Source organism: Delphinus delphis, chromosome 20, assembly GCF_949987515.2.
Source record: "Delphinus delphis chromosome 20, mDelDel1.2, whole genome shotgun sequence".
NCBI lineage: Eukaryota > Metazoa > Chordata > Mammalia > Artiodactyla > Delphinidae > Delphinus > Delphinus delphis.
Genome location: NC_082702.1, coordinates 54,571,525 through 54,591,427, shown reverse-complemented (window position 1 = coordinate 54,591,427; position 19,903 = coordinate 54,571,525). Strand labels below are relative to the sequence as shown.

The window sequence follows — 19,903 nt, the reverse complement described above, 5'->3', positions numbered from 1 at the left end:
ATCGACAGAGGAATGCATAAAGAAGATGTGCTACATATATACAATGGAATATTACTCAGCCATAAAAAAAGAACAAAATAATGCCATTTGCAGATTGTCATCCTGAGTGAAATTAAGTCAGACAGAGAAAGACAAACATCATATGGTATCGCTTATATGTGGAATCTAAAAAAAGGGTACAAATGAACTTCTTTACAAAACAGAAACAGAGTCACAGATGTAGAAAACAAACTTCTGGTTACCAGGGGGTAAGCGGGGAGAGGGATCCATTGGGAGATTGGGATTGACATGTACACACTTCTACATATAAAATAGATAACTAATAAGGACCTACTGTACAGCACAGGGAACTCTACTCAATACTCTCTAATGGCCTATATGGGAAAAGAACCTTAAAAAGAGTGCATATATGTATATGTATAACTGATTCACTTTGCTGTACACCTGAAACTAACACAACATTGTAAATCAACTACACTCCAATAAAAATTAAAAAAAAAAGATACATGCACCCCAATGTTCACTGCAGCACTATTTACAATAGCCAAGACATGGAAGCAACCTCAATGTCTACTGACAGAGGAATGCATAAAAAAGATGTGGTACATATATACAATGGAATATTACTCAGCCATAAAAAGAGAATGAAATAATGCCCTTTGCAGCAACATGGATGGACCTAGAGATTATCATACTAAGTGAAGTAAGCCAGAGAGAGAAGGACAAATATCATGATATCGCTTACGTGTAGAATCTAACAGGAAAAAAAAGACACAAATGAACTTATTTCCAGAACAGAGGCTCACAGACACAGAAAACAAACTTCTGGTTACCAAAGGGGAAAGGGTGGTGGGTGAAGGGATAAATTAGGAAGCTGGGATTAACATATACACACTACTATATATAAAACAGATAACAAGGACCTACTGTATAGCACAGGGAATGCTACTCAATATTATCTAATAACCTACAAGGGAAAAGAATCTGAAAAAGAATATATATATATATATATATATATGTAAACTGAATTGTGCTGTACACCTGAATCTTACACGATATTGCAAATCAACTATACTTCAATACAAAAGATTTTTTTTTAAGGAAAGAAAAGAATTAAAAAAATAAATACAGGAGAAAACATACTGTATAAATTAAATTTAAATAAACATGTCAGGGGCTCGTTTCTAGAAACAACTAATAAAAAAGGCAAAACTCTGTTAAATAGAAGTTTAAATGCAGCAAAATAGTACAAGATTTAAATCAAGACCTGAGCTGTAACAGTAGATGTTTTATTAAACGTAATCGGTGTCATGTGCCTGTTTTGTTTCAATGTTTTAGAATTAAAAAAAAAATCATAAGAACATACTATGCATCATCGATCATAAAACTGAACATGTCCATGGCAGTTTTGTTTAAAAATATACTAAAATGGACACCAAAAGTTTACCTAAAATTAGGATTGACTTTAAAATCACTACTATAATAATCCCCTCCCCCTGCTTAGTACCTCCACCCAAGCCTATGGATTAATTCTTTCTATTTTTGAATAAAAACATGATCCTAAGTTAGAGAAGCTGATTCACACACAGAAAGATATTCAAAACCACCTACAATTCACTCCCTATCACCCAATCTCAATTCCTGATAGACACAGAGATAAAACACTCAGCTAGTGACAAGATTCAGCAACGTGGTAAAAGAATAATGTGCCAATTAGGGTTTATCACAGGATGCTAAGGACTGTTCAATAGGAAAGAATCTAATAATAGAATCCACCCCATCAATAGTTTAAGAAAAATCATATGATCCCTGAAAAAAAATACCAAAAAGGCATTTGAAAAAAAAATTCACTACCACCCGCTAAGGCAACATTTAACAAAGGGAACACAAAAATATTTTTTATCAGACTGAAGAGGTTTCTAAAATAAGAGCTGCTATTAATATTATAATTAGTGAAGAACTACTAGAGAGATGCATTTGAACATCAGGAGCAAAACAAGGATGTCTGACGTAGCGCCATTACAATGTGTGAGAATTCAGGGTAAACGCAGCAGGACACAACAGAGAAACAGGAGGAACACATATCAGAAATGAAGACAGTAACTACACTGGTTAACCCTGATACTATGACTGCCTATCTACAAAAGCAAGTGAGTCACCCTAAATCAGTGGATGCAAGAGACGTATTTGAAATAATCAATGAGCTGCACTTCTCCCAACAAAAACTGGTTAGAAAACATGCAAGAAATGCCAGTCACCATTGTGACAACCTATCATAGCATCACCACCATCACTAGGAAATCACGCAGCCTTTGGTACACTCTAACAGCAAAAATCCTGCAAACTGCTTTAGGTTGTATCGGTAGATGTTAAAATCCTCTCCCTTTTACCATCACATCAAAAAGAATAAAATACCTAGGGAGGGTGGGAGGGAGGGAGACGCAAGAGGGAAGACATATGGGAACATATGTATAACTGATTCACTTTGTTATAAAGCAGAAACTAACACACCATTGTAAAGCAATTATACCCCAATAAAGATGTTAAAAAAAAAAAGAATAAAATACCTAGGAATAAAACTACCTAAGGAGACAAAAGACCTGTACTCTGAAAACTGTAAGCCGCCGATGAAAGAAATCGAAGATGACACAAACAGATGCAAAGATATATCATGCTCTCGGATTGGAAGAATCAATACTGTCAAAGTGACTATACTATCCAAGGCAATCTACAGACTCAATGCAATCCCTATCAAATTATCAATGGCTGGGCTTCCCTGTAAAACATTTTTAAATTTGTGTGCAAACACAAAAGACCCCGAATAGCCAAAGCAGTCCTGAGAAAGAAAACCAGCTGGAGGAATCTGGCTCCTTGACTTCAGAATATACTACAACTACAGTCATCAAAACAGTATGGTAATGGCACAAAAAGAGAAATGTAGATCAATGGAACAGGATAGAAAGCCCAGAGATGAACCCACTCACCTATGGTCACCTACTCTATGACAAAGGAGGCAAGAATGTACAATGGAGAAAAGACAGTCTCTTCAATAAGTGGCACCGGGAAAACTGGACAGCAGCTTAAAAGAATGATATTCGGACATTCTCTAACACAATACACAAAAATAAACTCAAAACGGATTAAAGACCTAAATGTAAGACTGGACACTATAAAACTCTTAGAGGAAAACATAGGCAGAACACTCTTTGCAATTGCAACAATATCTTTTTTGATCCACCTCCTAGACTAACGAAAATTAAACCAAAAATAAACAAATGGGACCTAATTAAACTTAAAAGCTTTTGCACAGTAAAGGAAACCATAAACAAAACAAAAAGACAACCCACAGAATGGGAGAAAATATTTGCAAGCGAAGCGACTGACAAGGGCTTAATCTCCACAATATACAAATAGCTCACACAGCTCAATATCAAAAGGAACCAAACAACCCAATCAAAAAATGGGCAGAGGATCAAAGTAGACATTTTTCCAAAGAAGACATACAGATGGCCAAAAAGCACATGAAAAGATGCTCAACATCGCTAATTATCAGAGCAGTGCAAATCAAAGCTACAATCAGAGGGATTGGTGGCACAGTGGTTAAGAACCTGCCTGCCAATGCAGGGGGCATGGGTTCGACCCCTGGTCTGGGAAGATCCCACATGCCGCGGAGCAACTAAGCCTGTGCGCCACAACTGCTGAGCCTGTGCTCTACAGCCCGTGCTCCACAACAACAGAAGCCTGCACACCGCAACGAAGAGTAGCCCCCGCTCGCTGCAACTAGAGAAAGCCTGCGCGCAGCAACAAAGACCCAACACAGCCAAAAAACCAAAAAAAACAAAAAAAACTACAAAGAGGTATCACCTCACACGTTCAGAATGGCCATCATCAAAAGGTCTACAGAGGGCTTCCCTGGTGGCGCAGTGGTTGAGAGTCCGCCTGCCGATGCAGGGGACACGAGTTCGTGCCCTGGTCCGGGAGGATCCCGCGTGCCGCGGACCGGCTGGGCCCGTGAGCCATGGCCGCTGAGCCTGTGCTCCGCAACGGGAGAGGCCACAACAGTGAGAGGCCCGCGTACCGCAAAAAAAAAAAAAAAAAGGTCTACAGACAACAAATGCTGGAGCGGGTGTGGAGAAAAGGGAACCCTCTTGCACTGTTGGTGGGAATGTAAATTGATACAGCCACTATGGAGAACAGTATGGAGGTTCCTTAAAAAACTAAAAATAGAACTATCATACGACCCAGCCATCCCACTACCGGACATATACCCTGAAAAAATCATAACTCAAAAAGAGCCATGTACCCCAATGTTCATTGCAGCTCTATTTACTATAGCCAGGACATGGAAGCAACCTAAGTGTCCACTGACAGAGGAATGGATAAAGAAGATGCGGCACAGACGTACAATGGAGTATTACTCAGACATAAAAAAAACCCAAAATAATGTCATTTGCAGCAACATGGATGGACCTAGAGATCATACTAACTGAAGGAAGTCAGACAGAGAAAAACAAACATCATATGATACCGCTCATATGTGAAATCTAATTTTTTAAAAAATGATACAAATGAACTTATTTACAACACAGAAACAGACTCACAGATATCAAAATCAAAATTATGGCTACCAAAGAGGAAACAAGGGGGCAAGGGATAAATTAGGAGGCTGGGATTAATATATACACACTATTATAAATAAAATGGATAACTAATAAGAACCTACTGCATAGCACAGGGAACACTACTCAATATTCTGTAACAACCCACATGGGAAAAGAATCTGAAAAATAATGGATATATACATATAACATTCCCTTTGCTGTACACCTGAAACTAACACAACATTGTAAACCAAGTATACTCTGATAGAAAGTTTTAAACAACCAAAAAAACACAATATTTTGAAGAGATTAAAAAAAGCCAGAAACAGATTTACAGGTATTGACAAGAAACTTACGGTTACCAAAGGGGAAACGTGGTGAGGCGGGAGGGATAAATCAGGAGCTTGGGATTAACATACACACACTACTACATATAAGACAGATAACCAACAAGGACCTACTGTATAGCACAGAGAACTCTACTCAATAATCTGTGATAACCTATATGAGAAAAGAATCTGAAAAGCAATGAATATATGTACAACTGAATCACCTTGCTGTATACCTGAAACTAACACAGCATTGTAAGTCAACTATACTCCAATAAAATTTAAAAAATAAAATAAAATCGTCTCTTGATAGAGAATTGTGTCCCATCTCTGAATAGTTATGCCCAAAGACCAAGAAACAAGTATGCGTTTTATTAATACCGAAGACAACATCGCTGGGCAGTGGCTCCATTCCCAGATTTGAAAACTGAGGCTCAAGGCGGTGAGTTCAATCGCAAGGAGTCCCATGTGGGCAACCAGTGTGCCTCACCCAGCCATGAGGAGAGGGGCTGGGGCTGACACACTGCACAAGGGTTCCAGAGCTTGGGGGCTTTCCATGCTGCCTTCTATGAATGCTCCCATTCCACAGATGGAGAAACTGAGGTTCAGAAAGAGAAGTGACTGGCTGGGGTCCTTCAGCCTGGTCTGGCTGACTTCATCTGCTAAGCTCCCTGGCCTCAACCAGCAGGCGGGGCTGGTCTTTCCTGAGCTCCCACAGCTCAGATAGGCTGCACGCCCTCGGGCATTACACGTCCATCACTGCGTGGCCCACTCCCTCCTACACGCCTTGGTCAGCTTGGTCCCATGCTGTGCTCCATACCTCCGGCCAGGTCCCTGACTCAGTTTCCCCTCCCATTTCAGCAGGAAGCTCTGGTTGTCTGGCCACGACCCTACAGGGTTCACCTTTCCGAGACTGTTTCCATAGTTATGAAAGCTATGTTTCCATGGTTATGTCACTTATAGTTATGATTGACTGTCGTTACCCACAGGGCTGCTGGGGGGATTAAGTGAGCGTTTAATCCTGGCTGTCACAGAGCCTCGGGAAATTCACGGTGACGCCTCTCCGTGGATACAGAGAAGGAACACACCCCACTGCTCCCCCCAGAAGCACCAGCCAGAGTCGGTGCAGACTCACAGGTGGGAAACGGAGCTGGGAGGCGGGCTGCTTATGCCCATCTGAGCCACCACGACGCCCAGCCCACGACCTGCCCCATCTCCCTCCTTCTGCCCTCCTCCAGGGCATAAATGCCAACAAGGAGGTGACAGGCCTGCGGGCACAGACTCTGAAGCCACACCCGAGCCCTCTCTCCAGGACACGCAGAGTCCTGCCCCCGGCTCCCTCCCAACACTCCTACTGGATCCACAGCCCAGCTCACATCTCCTCATCTGGACACGGCGTTCTCACCCCAGACACCCTCAGATTCCCGGTCAAGTTCAGATGCTCAAGTCCACCCCCATCCCACCCCATCCGTAACCCTGTAAAGGGCGTGGCATCGTCAGGTCTGACACCTGTCCAAGGCCCCGGAGTCCTCAGGGTGACTGCCGCTCCCTTCCTAGGACTCCATCCCAGGACCAAGCCCAACTGTGGGAAAGGGCCTCACGCTCTGAACCAGACACTGCTAGACAGAGCCGTTCAACAAGCCACTCCAGGTACTTCACAGTTTCCCTCACTCTCTCTAGAAGCCCCAAGCAAAGCCCACTTCAGAGCCACATTCGCCCAACACTTGTCATCACAAATCCAGGCCCCCTTGCGCGAGGACGTTCTGGGGAAATGTAGACCCAAACCAGCACTCAAGCCCTGGACCCCCGAGGGCCGCCCACGCCCACTGACCTTCTTGGTGTAGCCCATGGCCTTCAGGACAGAGTGATTCAAGGTCTCCAGGGAGGCCAGGACGTCCTCGTAGTCCCCCATGTGGTCCACAAAGTAATCTGGGGGAAAGGAAGGCAGTGGTCACAGGTCATAGGAGGACCATGCCCCTCCCCCTGGGCCCTCCCACCAATCCCATCTGTGCCCCTCATTCATTGCCTCTCCCCAGTCCCCTCCCCTCACAGAAAACACACCCCAGCCAAGCCTCTGTCCCTGCACAGCCAGCACCTACCACACAGCTCCTTGGTGTCCACATGGCTGCAGAGACAGAGAATGAGAGGGACTCAGAGACTGGCCTGTCCCGTGCCTCCCGCCCTCCTTCCCTCCCTAGCGAGCACGGCCTAGTACGGCTGGTAAAACACCTCCTGGGCCTCTCCTCTTTTCACCCCACGTGCTGGCACAGTGACCCCGGCTTTACAGGTGCGGGAACAGCAGGTGAAGGATGCCGCCCCCTCCAGAGGGTTCCATGTGTGTGCGTCTGTCTGACCCCCTCACCGTGCTTCGCCACCCCTTTCCTCTCCCAGAGCCTGCCCACCACATCAGGAGCCGATGGGGCTAAACCGGGGGCTGGGAAAAGCAAGGGGAACAGCCCACGGCTATTACAGGCTGTCAGCAGAACTCTCCCGCGACGCACTGCCCCGGGCATCCCTGCCTGCTGGGTCCTGGGCTCTGCTGGGGGTGCGGGTTGCCCTCCCTGCTCTCACTTTAGGCCTGGGATCCTCCTGTCCTTCCTCAGAGGAGGCTGAACACGAGAAGGCCACCCACGCCGGGGAAGGCGCAGGCGGCAGCTTCAGAACGCAGACACGGCGGGTCGGTGTGCTGGCGGCGGACGCCAAGGGACCTGAGCTCTGTGCAGGTTCTGATGACCTTCCCTTTCTGGGCCCCAGTTCCCTGAGAGATGCCGGCCTACAGAGCGTGCCGGCTTCGTCAAGAGGCTTCTGGGAAAAGGCCCTGCAAACTCTGTCTTGGAGGTTCCCCAAATCCGCATCACCTGGTGAAAAGTGCGGCCAAGTCCTGCAGAAACGAAGCCTGTTTAATTGTGCTCAAAGGAGCATTTCACCGACCTTTCTGAGCCCTGTGAACGGTTTTGGGCAGAAAACCTGTTTAGCATCCCAAGGAGGGGATGTTTACGGCTCACAATCTGGGGAACGTTGGAAAGAAGACACCCAAAGGTCTTCAGAGGTCTGGGCTTTGCTAGTGGTAAGTCCGCCCACCCGCACTCACAAACGCTCACCACTGCCGCCTCCTCCCAGACCCAGCTGCCCGAATGAGGATGAATAACCCACAGGCACCTGCCGCAGCCCTTTCAAGCTCCCCTTTCAAGCTCCCTGGGGCGCTGCAGGAACTGCTCAGACCCTCCATCTCGCTCCAGAAACAAAGGCCTGCCCTGGAGCCTGCGGCAGGAAGCCGTTTCTTTCAAGGGGCCTTTCCCCCTCCGCCTGCCCCACCCTGGCTCCCAGGACGCTCAGCCCCACCTCTGGCCCCAGGCGGCCCCATGCTGTGTCCCTTGCCAACGGGCCTGGTGGCAGCTCGTCGTCCAGACCTTCTCTAGCCTGTCGCAGGGGACCCCAGCTTATCCAATCTGCTCCAAACAGCCCCGAGGAACTCAGGTGTGGAGTAGAGAAGGGGGCTCGGGCCTCACCTGCCTGGGGATCACTCAGAGAGGGCAAAGCTGGAGTTCAGGTTGGGAAGGGTCGGCGTGTGTGAGTACAACGCGCACTCTGGACTCGATTTAGGGATTTAGAGTTTGAGGGTTGGGGCCAGAGTTTGGGATTGACTGAGACACAGGTTAGGGTTCCGGCTGGGTTGGAGAAAAGGTGATTAGGTACAGAGTGAGAAGGAGAGTTCAGGTCAGAGTGAGGACAGTTTGGTTTAAGACGGGATCTGGAGAGGATCACAGAGCTCGTGGTGAGACCAGGGCTAAGCCCAAGGCATTGGGGTCCGAACTGGGTCAAGGTGGCTCATCTCTCCCTTTCGTTATCCGGTGTATGTTCTGCAAATCTACGGTCCCTCCCAGGTTCGCCATGTGTGCTCAGAAAAGACAAACACTTGCCGACGCAGTATCAACCTGTCCACTCCCCAGGTCGCCCCGGCCAGTCGGGGCCAAACAGATGGGACTTCTTAGCTGGTTTGGGGACTTTGAGGTCTCTGTGCCTCCAGGGGAGTGGGCAGTGGAGACTGGCCACTGCGAGAGAAGGGAAACGCTGCCTCTCGGCCCCAGCCCCCAGGACTTAGCTCACTTGGTATTGTCCGAGTCGATGGTGTGGAAGAGACCCTCTAGTTCTTTCTCGTTGAGGACGCCATCTGCAAAGAAGAGCTGGAATTCCTCCAAGGATAACTTCCCGTCATCTGCGAGGAAGGGGTGAGGGGAGAGCAGCTGGTGTCTAACAGATGGGACATCCCCAGACCCAGACAATTCCCAAATCAACAGAGAAACTCCAGCCAGGTAATCCTCGCCTGCCCCGCTAATTCCCAAACTAGCAGATAAACCCCAGCTCAGATCATCCCTGCCGGTGCCGCTAATCCAAATTAACCAGCCAACTCAAACTAGCAGATAAACCCCAAACTAGCAGATAAACCCCAGCTCAGATCATCCCTGCCGGTGCCTCTAATCCAAATTAACCAGCCAGCTCCAGTTCACGGAGATCACAGACTCATCTAGCTAATTCCCAAACCAACAGACCAACACCATTTACAGATAATCCCCAAACCAGCAAACGCTGGGGCTCATTAAGCCCCACAGTCAACAGGTAGATAGAGCACACCTGAGCCTGTCAGGCAACCTTTTCTCCCAGTCACCTGACCACATGGAGGTAGTCTGACGACCCCTCTCTGTTGGTTCCAAAAACCCAGAACACCTCCGCACACTTTAATCATCTCCGCCTCGGCACCCGGGTCCGGATTCTGGGGAGGGAATGACCCCTCTCCACTCTGCCTTCACGGGGTCTGACGTGAGCCCGCTGCCAACGTTGGCACTCACCGTGCCGCGGATACAGCCCTGAGGATGCCAAACCCCGGGGGAGGTGGTGCCAGGCCTGGGGCTCTGGACAAGGGGCCCTCACAGCTGACATATCTGTCCCAACGCCTCCCTCCCCGTCTCACCTCTTCGACCTCCACTTGCGGTTGCCCTGGGTACCAGCAGAAGCTGGGGAAGTTCTCATGGGTTGGGGGCAGCTGGGCCCCTGAAAGAGGGGCTCCCAGCAAAACTCCAGCGACTCCCCAAGCTTTCAGCCTCCGCTCCTCCCACCTGGGCTCTCCTGCTCAGTACACCCACCTCCCCAACCCATCCCGGAAGCCACAGCCCCCTCCTCACTGATCTTAGCTTCCTGCTCCTCCTTAAAGGGGCCGCATCTGTGGGAGACAGCGGAGGCCAGGGAAACGGGTGAGCCCCAGCCCCTCTCTGCAGACCCCCTTCAGTACTTCTGGCAAGTCTGCAGTCAAAGCCCTCGAGAGCCCACGTGGCACGTTGTGTTGATTAGAAAGAAACGCGCTTCCTGATGGGGGGGTGGGGCGACGCGGTACAGCATCAGAGCACGTGAGGGGAGGGCCGCGCAGGCTGGACTGAGGCCCTCAACTCTCTCGAGTAGCTGCCCTTGAGCAGGGCACAACCCGCCCAATCAGACGCGGCAGACCTACTTGGACCCAGGCAGAAGGCACTCGTCCATTTCAAAGGCTCTGGAGCTTCTATCTCTGCGGCCAACAGCTCTGCAGGGGCTCAAAGTAGGGCAACTTTGAGTAGGGAGAAGTTGCCCACGCCTTGCGCTGGGCTCCGCTCCGCCCGTGTTGAGAGACGGGGAACATGGGAGAGCGGGCACGGGCTTGCACGTCGGGGGCGGCGGCAATGTCCGGCGTGCCTCCAACTTCCTGTCTCAGGTGCTCAGATTTCTTTCGTTTTCTTTCGCCCGCACAGCATGCGGGATCTTACCTCCCCCACCAGGGATCGGACCTGCGCTCCCTGCAGTGGAAGCTCGGAGTCCTAACCACTGAACCAACAGGGAATTCTCCCGGCTCATGTTTTAATGTCACAGACGGGAGAATGAATTTCTAACTTTCAAAACCCAGAGTCCCCCCAAAACAAAACAATCCCCCCCATTCACACATAAAGACCCAGAAACCAACCATACACAGTGCACGATACCAGCCGTGACATACATAAATGCTAAGTTATGGTCCTTGTCTTCTGTGAAAGAGGACACTTTCCAGGTTTCCTTTAAGAAGACTGATGACGACCCAGGAGCCAGGGAGCAGAACCTGGGCAGACACACAGGCTCTGTGTGTTCACGCATCTGGTCCTCACAACACCCCACCACATAGGTATACCATCACCTCCACAGAGCAGAGAGGCACAGAGCAGTTACGGGGCTTGCCCAGGTCCCTCAGCGGGAGGTCGAACCTGGCTCCTGAGTCCATGCTCCCGACCCAACCGGGGGCAGGGTCTTGTGTGGAGACCCCCAGCCACAGGGCTACATGGAAAAGCCGAAGCCAAGTCTGGACTCAGTGGAAGCGTGCTGTGATTGATTAGGCACGTCTGCCACGGGCACGGCACCATCCCTGCCACCATCTCCTTCTGCGCATCCAGGCACCTCCATCCAGTCCGCACTCAGGAGAACAGGCAGAGAGAGGCCCGCCAGGCCTCCCGAGCACAAAGCCTTCTCGGTGACATTTAGCTTGAAAGTCCCACCACAGCCCTGCTGAACCCAGATCAGCTAATGAGGGAAGCAACATCCGCCAGGGCCTCTGCCCAATTAGACGAGCGAGAGGGCCTAGCACCTCCGGGACGCCCCGCCCCCCCGCCCGAGTGGGCCGTTTGCAGGTGTCCTCGCTAATTAGCATGAGCTCAGCCTCTGCTGCAGTGACCTTTCAAATGCCAGGAGTCTGCCAGCGTCCCTGTTCCCTGGAGGAAACGCAGAGTGGCACCCACCCCTCCACCGGCCGCCACACCACCCTTCCAGGTCCTACACCCCAGGCTGCCCGGCAGGCACCCCACTCTCTGCCTCCCCGCGGGCGCCACGGCCAGGCTCCGGCTCCACCTCCACGAAGATGCCTCTGTCCTGGGAGCCGAAGCCCTTGTTCCTGTGATCCCAAAAGCCGATTCCACTCCAACCCGCGGCCGGGGGCCACGGGCTGGCATCTTGCTTCCGTGGACAACTGGGGCAGAGCCGGCATCCATTCCCTGCCCACACGATGTTGGCAAACTAGGCGGGGCTCAGTCAGAACCGCCCGCTATGCTCCCCACCTGAGCATCTGCGATCTCTGATTTGTCCTCTCTGAGCCTTGATTTTTGACACCTGTAGAAAAGGGGTGGGGGGTTATGCCGCTTCTCCCACTAGGAGCCCAGGGAACATCACATGAGGTCTATTAACGTCTTGGGGCCTAATAGATGCTGCACAGCTGCGGGCAGTCTCCACCCGATGGTGAACGCCCCGTGAAGCACGGGGTGAGAATCAAACACTTGTTGACAAACCAAGGCCCGTGTTGCAGGGCACTCAATGCTCATCAGCTGGTGTGAGGGCTCGCCGGTTCCTTACAGCACGCCAAGACCCGCGCTTCACCCCACCCCCCATGCCAGCCCCTCGAAGCAGGCACTAGAATGATGATCCCCACTTACAGATGGGGACACTGAGACCCTGAGAGTTTGGTGACTGCCTGAGGTCACAGAGCTGGTAGGCGGCTGAGCCCTGGCAGCCCCTGCAGCAAAGCGGGGGCCCTACCTCCTTCTCACAGGCCCGGGAAGCTTCCTGGGAACCAGAATCACACACCCCATTAACCCTGGTGACAACCCCCCACGGCCACTGGTGCTGGCCGGGAAGACGAAGGCCCCAGGGGCAGGAGTGGGCTTGGGCTCAGCCTCTGTGGGGACCGCAGGAGCAAAGTCGAGGGTCCCCGCAGCTGTGCTCAGGGGGCGGAAACACGGCCTCTGATGGGCCGGGATGCGGGGGGGCAGGGGATGAGCAACGAGGATGAAACCCCATCCGTGCCTGAAGGGAGACCAGGGCGCCACCCGCCCACCCACACAGACACACACACACAGCTCCACACACACACCCTTGGTATGTACAGCAACAGTCAGAGAACGGCCGTTCAACCCTCATGTGCACACACACTCTCAAAAGCATGAATGGTGACGCACAGCCAGACCCACACGGCTGCATCCCAGGGACACACACACCGCACTCCCAGCGGTGAGTGAGTCCGTCACCTGTAAGCCAGCAGCCATTTACTGAGGACCTACTGTGGGCCGGACAAGCCCAAATCCCTCCCTGGAAAATCCTCGTCATCTGCTGAGGGGCGTGGCCAACACACGGTGATGATCCCAGGCCGTCTGCACAAGAGAAGGTAGAGAGAGGCACCCCAAACCCCCTTCTCTAGTCTGACACTGTTCAGGCCGCGATGCCACGACGATTTCTCGAGCGCCACTCAAGTCCCCCCACCGCATCCCTCTCTTTCTCCGTGCTCCGTAGGGAATTGCTGCATGTGACAGTCCTGTATCCCAAGAGGCCAGGGAGGGGCCACCGCCACACCCAGGGATGGTGGGTGAGAGAGGGAGACCCCTGGGTACTAGCTTCCAGCCCAGGGCTGTTCCCCAAGGTCTCATGCTCTACCCCACAACACAGTGCGGGGATAGCTCAAGGGTAACTCCCAGGGTCAGGAGGGAGGGGTGCTGGGGCCCGGGAGAGCGCTGCCATCTTGACCTCCGGCCCACGCACGAGAGGGCCTGGGACCTGAAGGCCCTGGGGGGGTGTGGGCAAGCGATGGGCCATCTGTTCCCCACTCCTTCCCCAGCACGGGCCTTGATACTTCAGTAGTATTTTCTCGATGGATGAATAATGAATAAATCAACACTGAGCACTGCCTGCTTCTCTTTTAAAAATTCACCACCCATCTCCTCCCTGCACTTCCCCAACAGCCCAGGGAAGCCGACAGGTTACGTGTTATCACCCCACTTTACAGATGGCAAAACTGAGGCCTGGAGAGGGGCTGTGCCTTGGTTAGAGTCCACAGAGAGTTGCTGCCGGCCCAAGAATAATGACTATGGTATTTATACAAACGCTCTCTGTGGCCACTGTGAGGCTCAGGTGGGCCTTAGTAAACCTTGTTAGCTTCTGGCCTCTGCCTTCCAGAAAGGTCCAGGGTGGAACATCTCCAGCAAGTCAGGAGAAGTGGAGTGTCCTGAATTCACTGGCCCTGAATTCACGACAATGGGCTCACTTTGTTCGGGAAGCCGCGTGAAGTGGGGAAATCTGCTGAGGTCCGCAGCAGAGCTTCGACTGTCTTCATGCAGCTGGGTGACCCCGGGCAACTCACAGAACCTCCCTGGGCCACTACGGAGTTGACAGAATGGGGGCAACCGCACCGAGTGTATCAGGTGGCTCTGAGGAGCAGGTGTGCCAGGGCCCAGGAAGGGCCTGCAGTGAGGCTGGGGGCTTCCTGGGCCCCCGCCTGGGTTGCTCTGGTCCAGCCCAGCTGCATGAGATTCAAGAACATCAAGGATTTACCACGGGCAGGGCATCACAGCATCACCAGCACCTGCTCTCTGAATCGGCACGGCTCCCCTACTAAGCAGGAACTACGGGGAGTGCCATTGTAAGATGGGGAAACTGAGGAACAGAGGCAGGATTCAGAGTCCTGCACTCCCAACCAGAAAGAGTCAGGTCCTCATTCAGGGGACAGCCTGGGAGGGAAACTCACCATTTTTGTCCGCACGGCGGAATATCTGCAGAGAAGAGAGGTCGAATCAGCGCTGGCCCGGAAGGGGCGGGCTTCTGACCACTGTCCCCAACCCCAGGTGGTCTGGGGAAGCTGGGCCCCCTTCTCCCTCCCCGGGGAAGACACCCTGGCTGGGATCCAGGGGCGGGAGGGCGTTTCAGGCAGAGGTCCTCCCGCCGCCTGCGCGGAAGCAGCTGCCCACTCTCCCTTCTGTGCCGGCAGCCTGCCCACGGCCACGCTGACACACGCACACATGCGCGTGGACACACGCTCACACCCATCACGTGCTTGCGTGTGTGCTTCCAGAGCTGTGGGTCTCTGGGCTGCACGCCCTGTTGGACGCTCAAGTCGCACACTCAGAATTCCTGTCCCATGGATGCAGCCGCTGGCCTTATACATCCCCCCTCCAGGACCCCTTGGGAGCCTGGTTTCCTCCAGGGAGGTTGGGTTAAGTCTGAACAGAGGTGTCTGCTAAGGGAACCTTGAGGCCTGATGACTAGATCAGCCAGGGCAGAACTGGATTATTTGGGGGGTGGGGGAGTGGGTAGGCTGCCAGCAGCTCAGAAATCTGGTGCAGATGCAAGGTTCCGCTGCCGGCTGCCGTGGGAAGGGGAAGAGGGGGGGAGGGGGGAACCCCATCCCCTCCAGCCTCAGCTGAAACCAGATGACTCCTCCTCCTGGTGTTTTTGGGACCTAGTAAGCCTTGCTGATGGAAGGAGAGGCAGGGCCCCCCTGGGTGACCATCACCCCTTCAAGGACAGAGCCCCCTAGGCCCCTCCCTCCAAGCAACGGGGCAGGCATCCATCAGCAAACACCTGGGGCTGTGACAAACCAAAGCAGCAGCTCAGGAAGCTTCTCAAACATCTCCCCTTCCTTTAGCTGAACCCTGAGTCCTCGGCACGGGGCAGTAGCCACTGTGGCTGAGGCAGAGAAGGGAGCAGTTATCAGCACCCCACACGCCTGCTCCGCAAGGTTCCCGGAGGCAGGGGTCCCACCTTCAGGTGCCCGTGCCGGCCTGAGCGTTAAACAAGTGGCTGACACGACCACGTGATGTGGCCCCCATGCCTGCTCATCAGCCCATTTCACAGATGAGGAAATGGAGGCTCAGAGCCAGCTCATGGCCAGCATGCGAGGACTCCAGAGTCCACCTCCAGTCCTGTGAGAACCAGGAGAGGTCTGGACAGGTCTTCCCTGCAAGGGTGGCCCAGGACTCTCAGCTGTGAACGCTGCTGGGGCTTTGAGAGGGTTCAGCTGTGCAAGTGCGTGTCGGGCTGTGTGTGAGCCTGTTTCGGGGGGCACTGAGCCACAGGCACTCACAGCACAGATCCCCCTTCCCTGCCCAGCCCTTTCCGTCCAGAGCCAGCTATGGGCTCCAGGAGGAAGGGGAGAGCGGAAATCCACGCTCCCCCAACTCACAACGATGTGTCTCACACACACACACACACACACACACACACACACACACACCTCCCAGAAACCCACGATGCACAAGAGAGGCACCCCTGCCCGCGGTCACCCACCACACAGGACACCCTCACTGGGACATGCACACCCCACTGCCATGCTGTCCCCTGGGGGGCAAAGCTCCCTCCACCTCCCCCCAGCACTCTACCGGGGACATCCATCCTGTAGGATCTCCCTCCTACGGTGGGGAGTGGGTGGGAGGGCGAGGTGGGGCCCCGGAGGGGATGGATGGGGGTGAGGTGAGGTAGGGAGGGTGGCGAAGGGAATGACGGGGCTCAGAGTGGATAGGGGTCCCCAGAGGGGTCCAGGCTCAGGGAGGACGGGGGATGGCTCCGCCTCTGCTGACAGGAGAGGGGAAGACAGAGGTGCGGAGGGGGCCTCACTTTGAAAGAGGTGGTGCCTGGGGGAAGGGTATTTAGGGTAGAGAATACAAGGGCTTAGGGTCTACAGCCAGGACAAGAAAGGTGGCCCCGGACCTAGGGGTTGTGCGTGTGTGCCTGTGTGTGCGTGTGTGTGTGTGTTGCGGGGAGGTGGTCTTAGAAAAGTAACGACTGGGGCAGGAATCGGGATGGAGAGGAGGAGGGGGCCGGAAGCGGCCAGAGGCTCCCGTCCCGGGAAGGGATGGGGGTAGAGGATGAAGTGTCGGGATGGGAAAAAGATGAGGGTTTGGCCAGAACAAAAGTAGGGGGGCGGTGGCCGGGTCGAGGGGCTCCAGGCTCCCGGCTCTGAGAACGTGTAGATCCCCAGAAGTGGAGGAAGGGGACGGGGAGGAAGGGGTCGTCCCGGTCCAGGGACGAGAAAGGATTCGCATGGAGACCCGCCGGGAGGTAGAGGGGCAGGGGGCCGCGCTCTGGGACGCGGAGGGGCCGGTGCGGGTCCTGCTCCGGACCGCCGAGGGGGAGGGGCAGGGGGGTCCCTACCCAGGGAGAAGGGGGCCTCGCAGGTCCCGGCGGGGACGGAGGAGGGGGCTCGGGGTCCCGGCCGGCGCGTACTCACGTCCAGGATTACCGCGGTGCCCCCGCGCGGCGAGGCGGGGCCCGGGCTGGGGCCGGGGTCCGCTGCGGGGACTGCGGGGGCCAGCGGCGCCCGGGGCTCGCCCATCCTGGCGCCCACCCAGCGCAGCAGCCCGCCCAGCGCCCTGCCCTGCGGCGGCGGCTCCCGGAGCAGCCTGTGCGCGCCGGCCCTGCACAGGCGCGCCGCCCGCTCGCACATCGCGCCGCGCCCGCCGCCGCCACCGCCCGGAAGCCCGCCGACCCCCGCCCGGCCCGCGGACCGCCCCCGCGCGACCCCCTCCCCGGCGCCGCCCGTGCGCCCCGCCCTCCTGCCCTCCCTCCCTCTGCCCCCGCGGCCGCGCGGGGACTGGCCGGCGCTCGGGGACGGGAGTGGGGGAGGGGCCGCACCGCCCGGACCCCGAGCCACGTGCCCCGTGGCCACAGCCCCCAGCCCCCGCGGCCGGGCGCGGCGGCTGGACGCTACCCAACAGGCGCGGGGTCCTGGGGGGGTCTGGCTGCGGGGGTGCGTCCCTGGGGGCTGCCCCCCCTTCGGAAGGTGCCCCGCCCCGCCTTGGTACCGCCGCAGGGGCCGGAGCGCGGTGTCCGGCGAGCCCGGAGCGCCCTCTGCCGGCTCCGGCTCCGGGTATCAGCGCCCACGCACGGGGGGTCTCCCCCACCGCTCCGCTGGTACTCACTCTTCTCTTCCTCCAGGTGCACGCCCGGTGAGCCCTCACCCGCCTGTTAAACAACGCCCAGAACCAGTCTTCACTCCGGAACACCCTCTTCCCCTCACTCCCCGCATCCATCCACCCACCGACCCAAAGAATTAAACGAGCACCTGCTAGGTGCTAGGCCTGGTGCTGGCACTGGCTTCCAAGGACAGGGAAAACAGACGAGTTCCTTGGCCTCCTTGAGCTTACATCCAAGTGGGCGGAGCCAGATACTGGAATGATTCCACGGATAAATGAACAATTAAAACTGAACTGTTATGAAGAGGTGGCACCTTGGGCCATGAGAGGGGAATTTGCCTATAGGCCGTGGAGGGGTATGTGTCAGAAGAGGCTTCCTACAGGAAATGATCCTTATGCTCTGAGAGTGGAAGGAAGAGGAGTTAAAGACAGGAGGGGAAAGTGCCCTCTGCTAGACACTATCCTGTGCAAAGGCCCTGTGGCAGGTGCAAGTGTGGGGAACATGAAGGACCGACTGAAAGGAGACAGTGTGGCTGGAGGGAGAGTGGGAGAGGCTGGGACTAGACTGGAGGGGTGGGCAGAGCAGGAACGCCTCCCCAGCACCCATTCCTCAAACACAGCTGCTGTCTCCTCTGCTCCCACTCAGCTGCCCTTCCTCCTGGGGCACCGTCCATGGACTCCCAACCCCCCAGCCCAAGGACGTTCTCCCACCAGGCCCTGTGCTTCTCCCCCCGCCCCCACTCCCCAGCTCCCAGAGCAGGTCCTGGGCACCTGGCCGCCTCCCCAAACACAGAGTCCTCAGACACAGGAGTGCAGGCAGGCGCTGGTTTTATTTGGGACCCGGTTCTGGGAAGAGCAGGGCCTGGGGTCCTCCTGGCTCGGTGCTCAGCTGGCCCCGGTGACCCCAGCTCACACCGGCAGCTCTCACCCCCAGTTACAGCTCTGGGCCTCCCCTGTCCTGTGGTCACTCTTTCCACCCTGGTCTGAGTCCTGGCAGCCTGGGTTTCTCACTCTTCATCTGAGAGGGCCGTTGCATGGGCTCGTGGCCGCTCCTGTCTCCTGCCGGGAGAGGCCCCCTTCCATCACTGGGGCATCTTGGGATGGGCTCTGCGTCCAGCAGGGCCGTGGTGCTCTCCCCTCCTCTTTAGGGCCTGGGTGCAAGGATGCCAGGCCAGGTGCTAGGGCGGCTTCCTGGCCTCCTTCCTCAGCAGGGAGCTGGCCACAGCCAGGGCCCCGCCCTGCACAAACCTCACGAAGTTGTCCCCGGCCAGTGGCCCCACGGCGTACACGCCCTCCCGGTGGACGCTCTGGTAAGTGAAGGGGTCCACGTCAATGGGGTTCCTCTTGGCGCTCAGTGGCTGGCTGGGGTCTGTGGCGAGGTCAGCGCCTGCGCCCGGGAGGAAGGACAGATCAGGGTGGGAGCCAATGAGGGCCAGCACCAGGGCGATGCCGAAGACCTTCTGGAGGCCCCGGGGGTCCCGGAACACGGCCTGGCGGTCCTCCCTGAGGAGCAGCAGCTGGTGCTCGGGGAGGCTTCGGTAGCCCTCGTAGGAGCTGGGCAACAGGATGGACTGCTCCCGCATCATCTGGTGCACCTTGTGGTACTCCGGGTACAGCATCTTGGGCAGCTGGTTGAACACCAGGCCGGGGTCGTCCACGGACCGGCGGAAGGCGTGGATCACAGGGATGTTGTAGTGGCGGGCGTAGAGGACCGCGTCGGCCGCCGACAGTCCCGCCCCGATGATGAGGACGGGGTCCGAGGACGGGGACACAGTGCCTGCCCGCGTGGCTGCCTCCAGGGCCGACAGATCACGATGCACGAAGGGCAGGGCCTCCCCGGGGATGCCCAGCCGGGCTGGGCTGTCAGACGTGCCAGTGGCCAAGACCACGTTGCGGGCGCATAGGGAGAAGGGCTGCTGGCTCTGGTCCGCGGTGGTCACGAAGCCGTTCACCTGGAAGAGGGGGCTGGGGTCCTGGGCGCCGGGGCTGCTGGGCTCGGGCGTCCCCCACTCCACGGCCGTGACCACGGCGCCAGACACAAAATTATGGCTCAGGCCCTTCTTGATCACGTAGTCCCTATAGTAGTGGGCGATGTCCCCGGCCGTGGCCCGGCTGTTGCGAAGACCTCTGCGGGGAAGGACGAGGGAGGGTGAGTGTCACAGAGCGGACTGCGGGGGAGATGGACAGGCTGGAGCCAGGCCCTGGAGCTGGACGGTGGCTGCACCACCCAGACGTGTAGGACTTGGTTAAGTGG

The 19,903-nt window shown here is 55.4% G+C and overlaps 1 protein-coding gene across 1 annotated transcript in view; it reads right to left on the bottom strand.

Annotated features, from left to right (window-relative positions):
• Window positions 1-19,903, bottom strand: part of LOC132417328 (oxidative stress-induced growth inhibitor 1-like) — a 108,804-nt gene that overhangs the window by 20,683 nt on the left and 68,218 nt on the right. Inside the window, 5 exon segments of the mRNA XM_060001038.2 lie at window positions 6,762-6,859; window positions 9,038-9,146; window positions 14,487-14,511; window positions 17,799-17,903; window positions 18,898-19,776. Of these exon segments, the coding sequence (XP_059857021.1) occupies window positions 6,762-6,859; window positions 9,038-9,146; window positions 14,487-14,511; window positions 17,799-17,903; window positions 18,898-19,776 (1,216 nt within the window).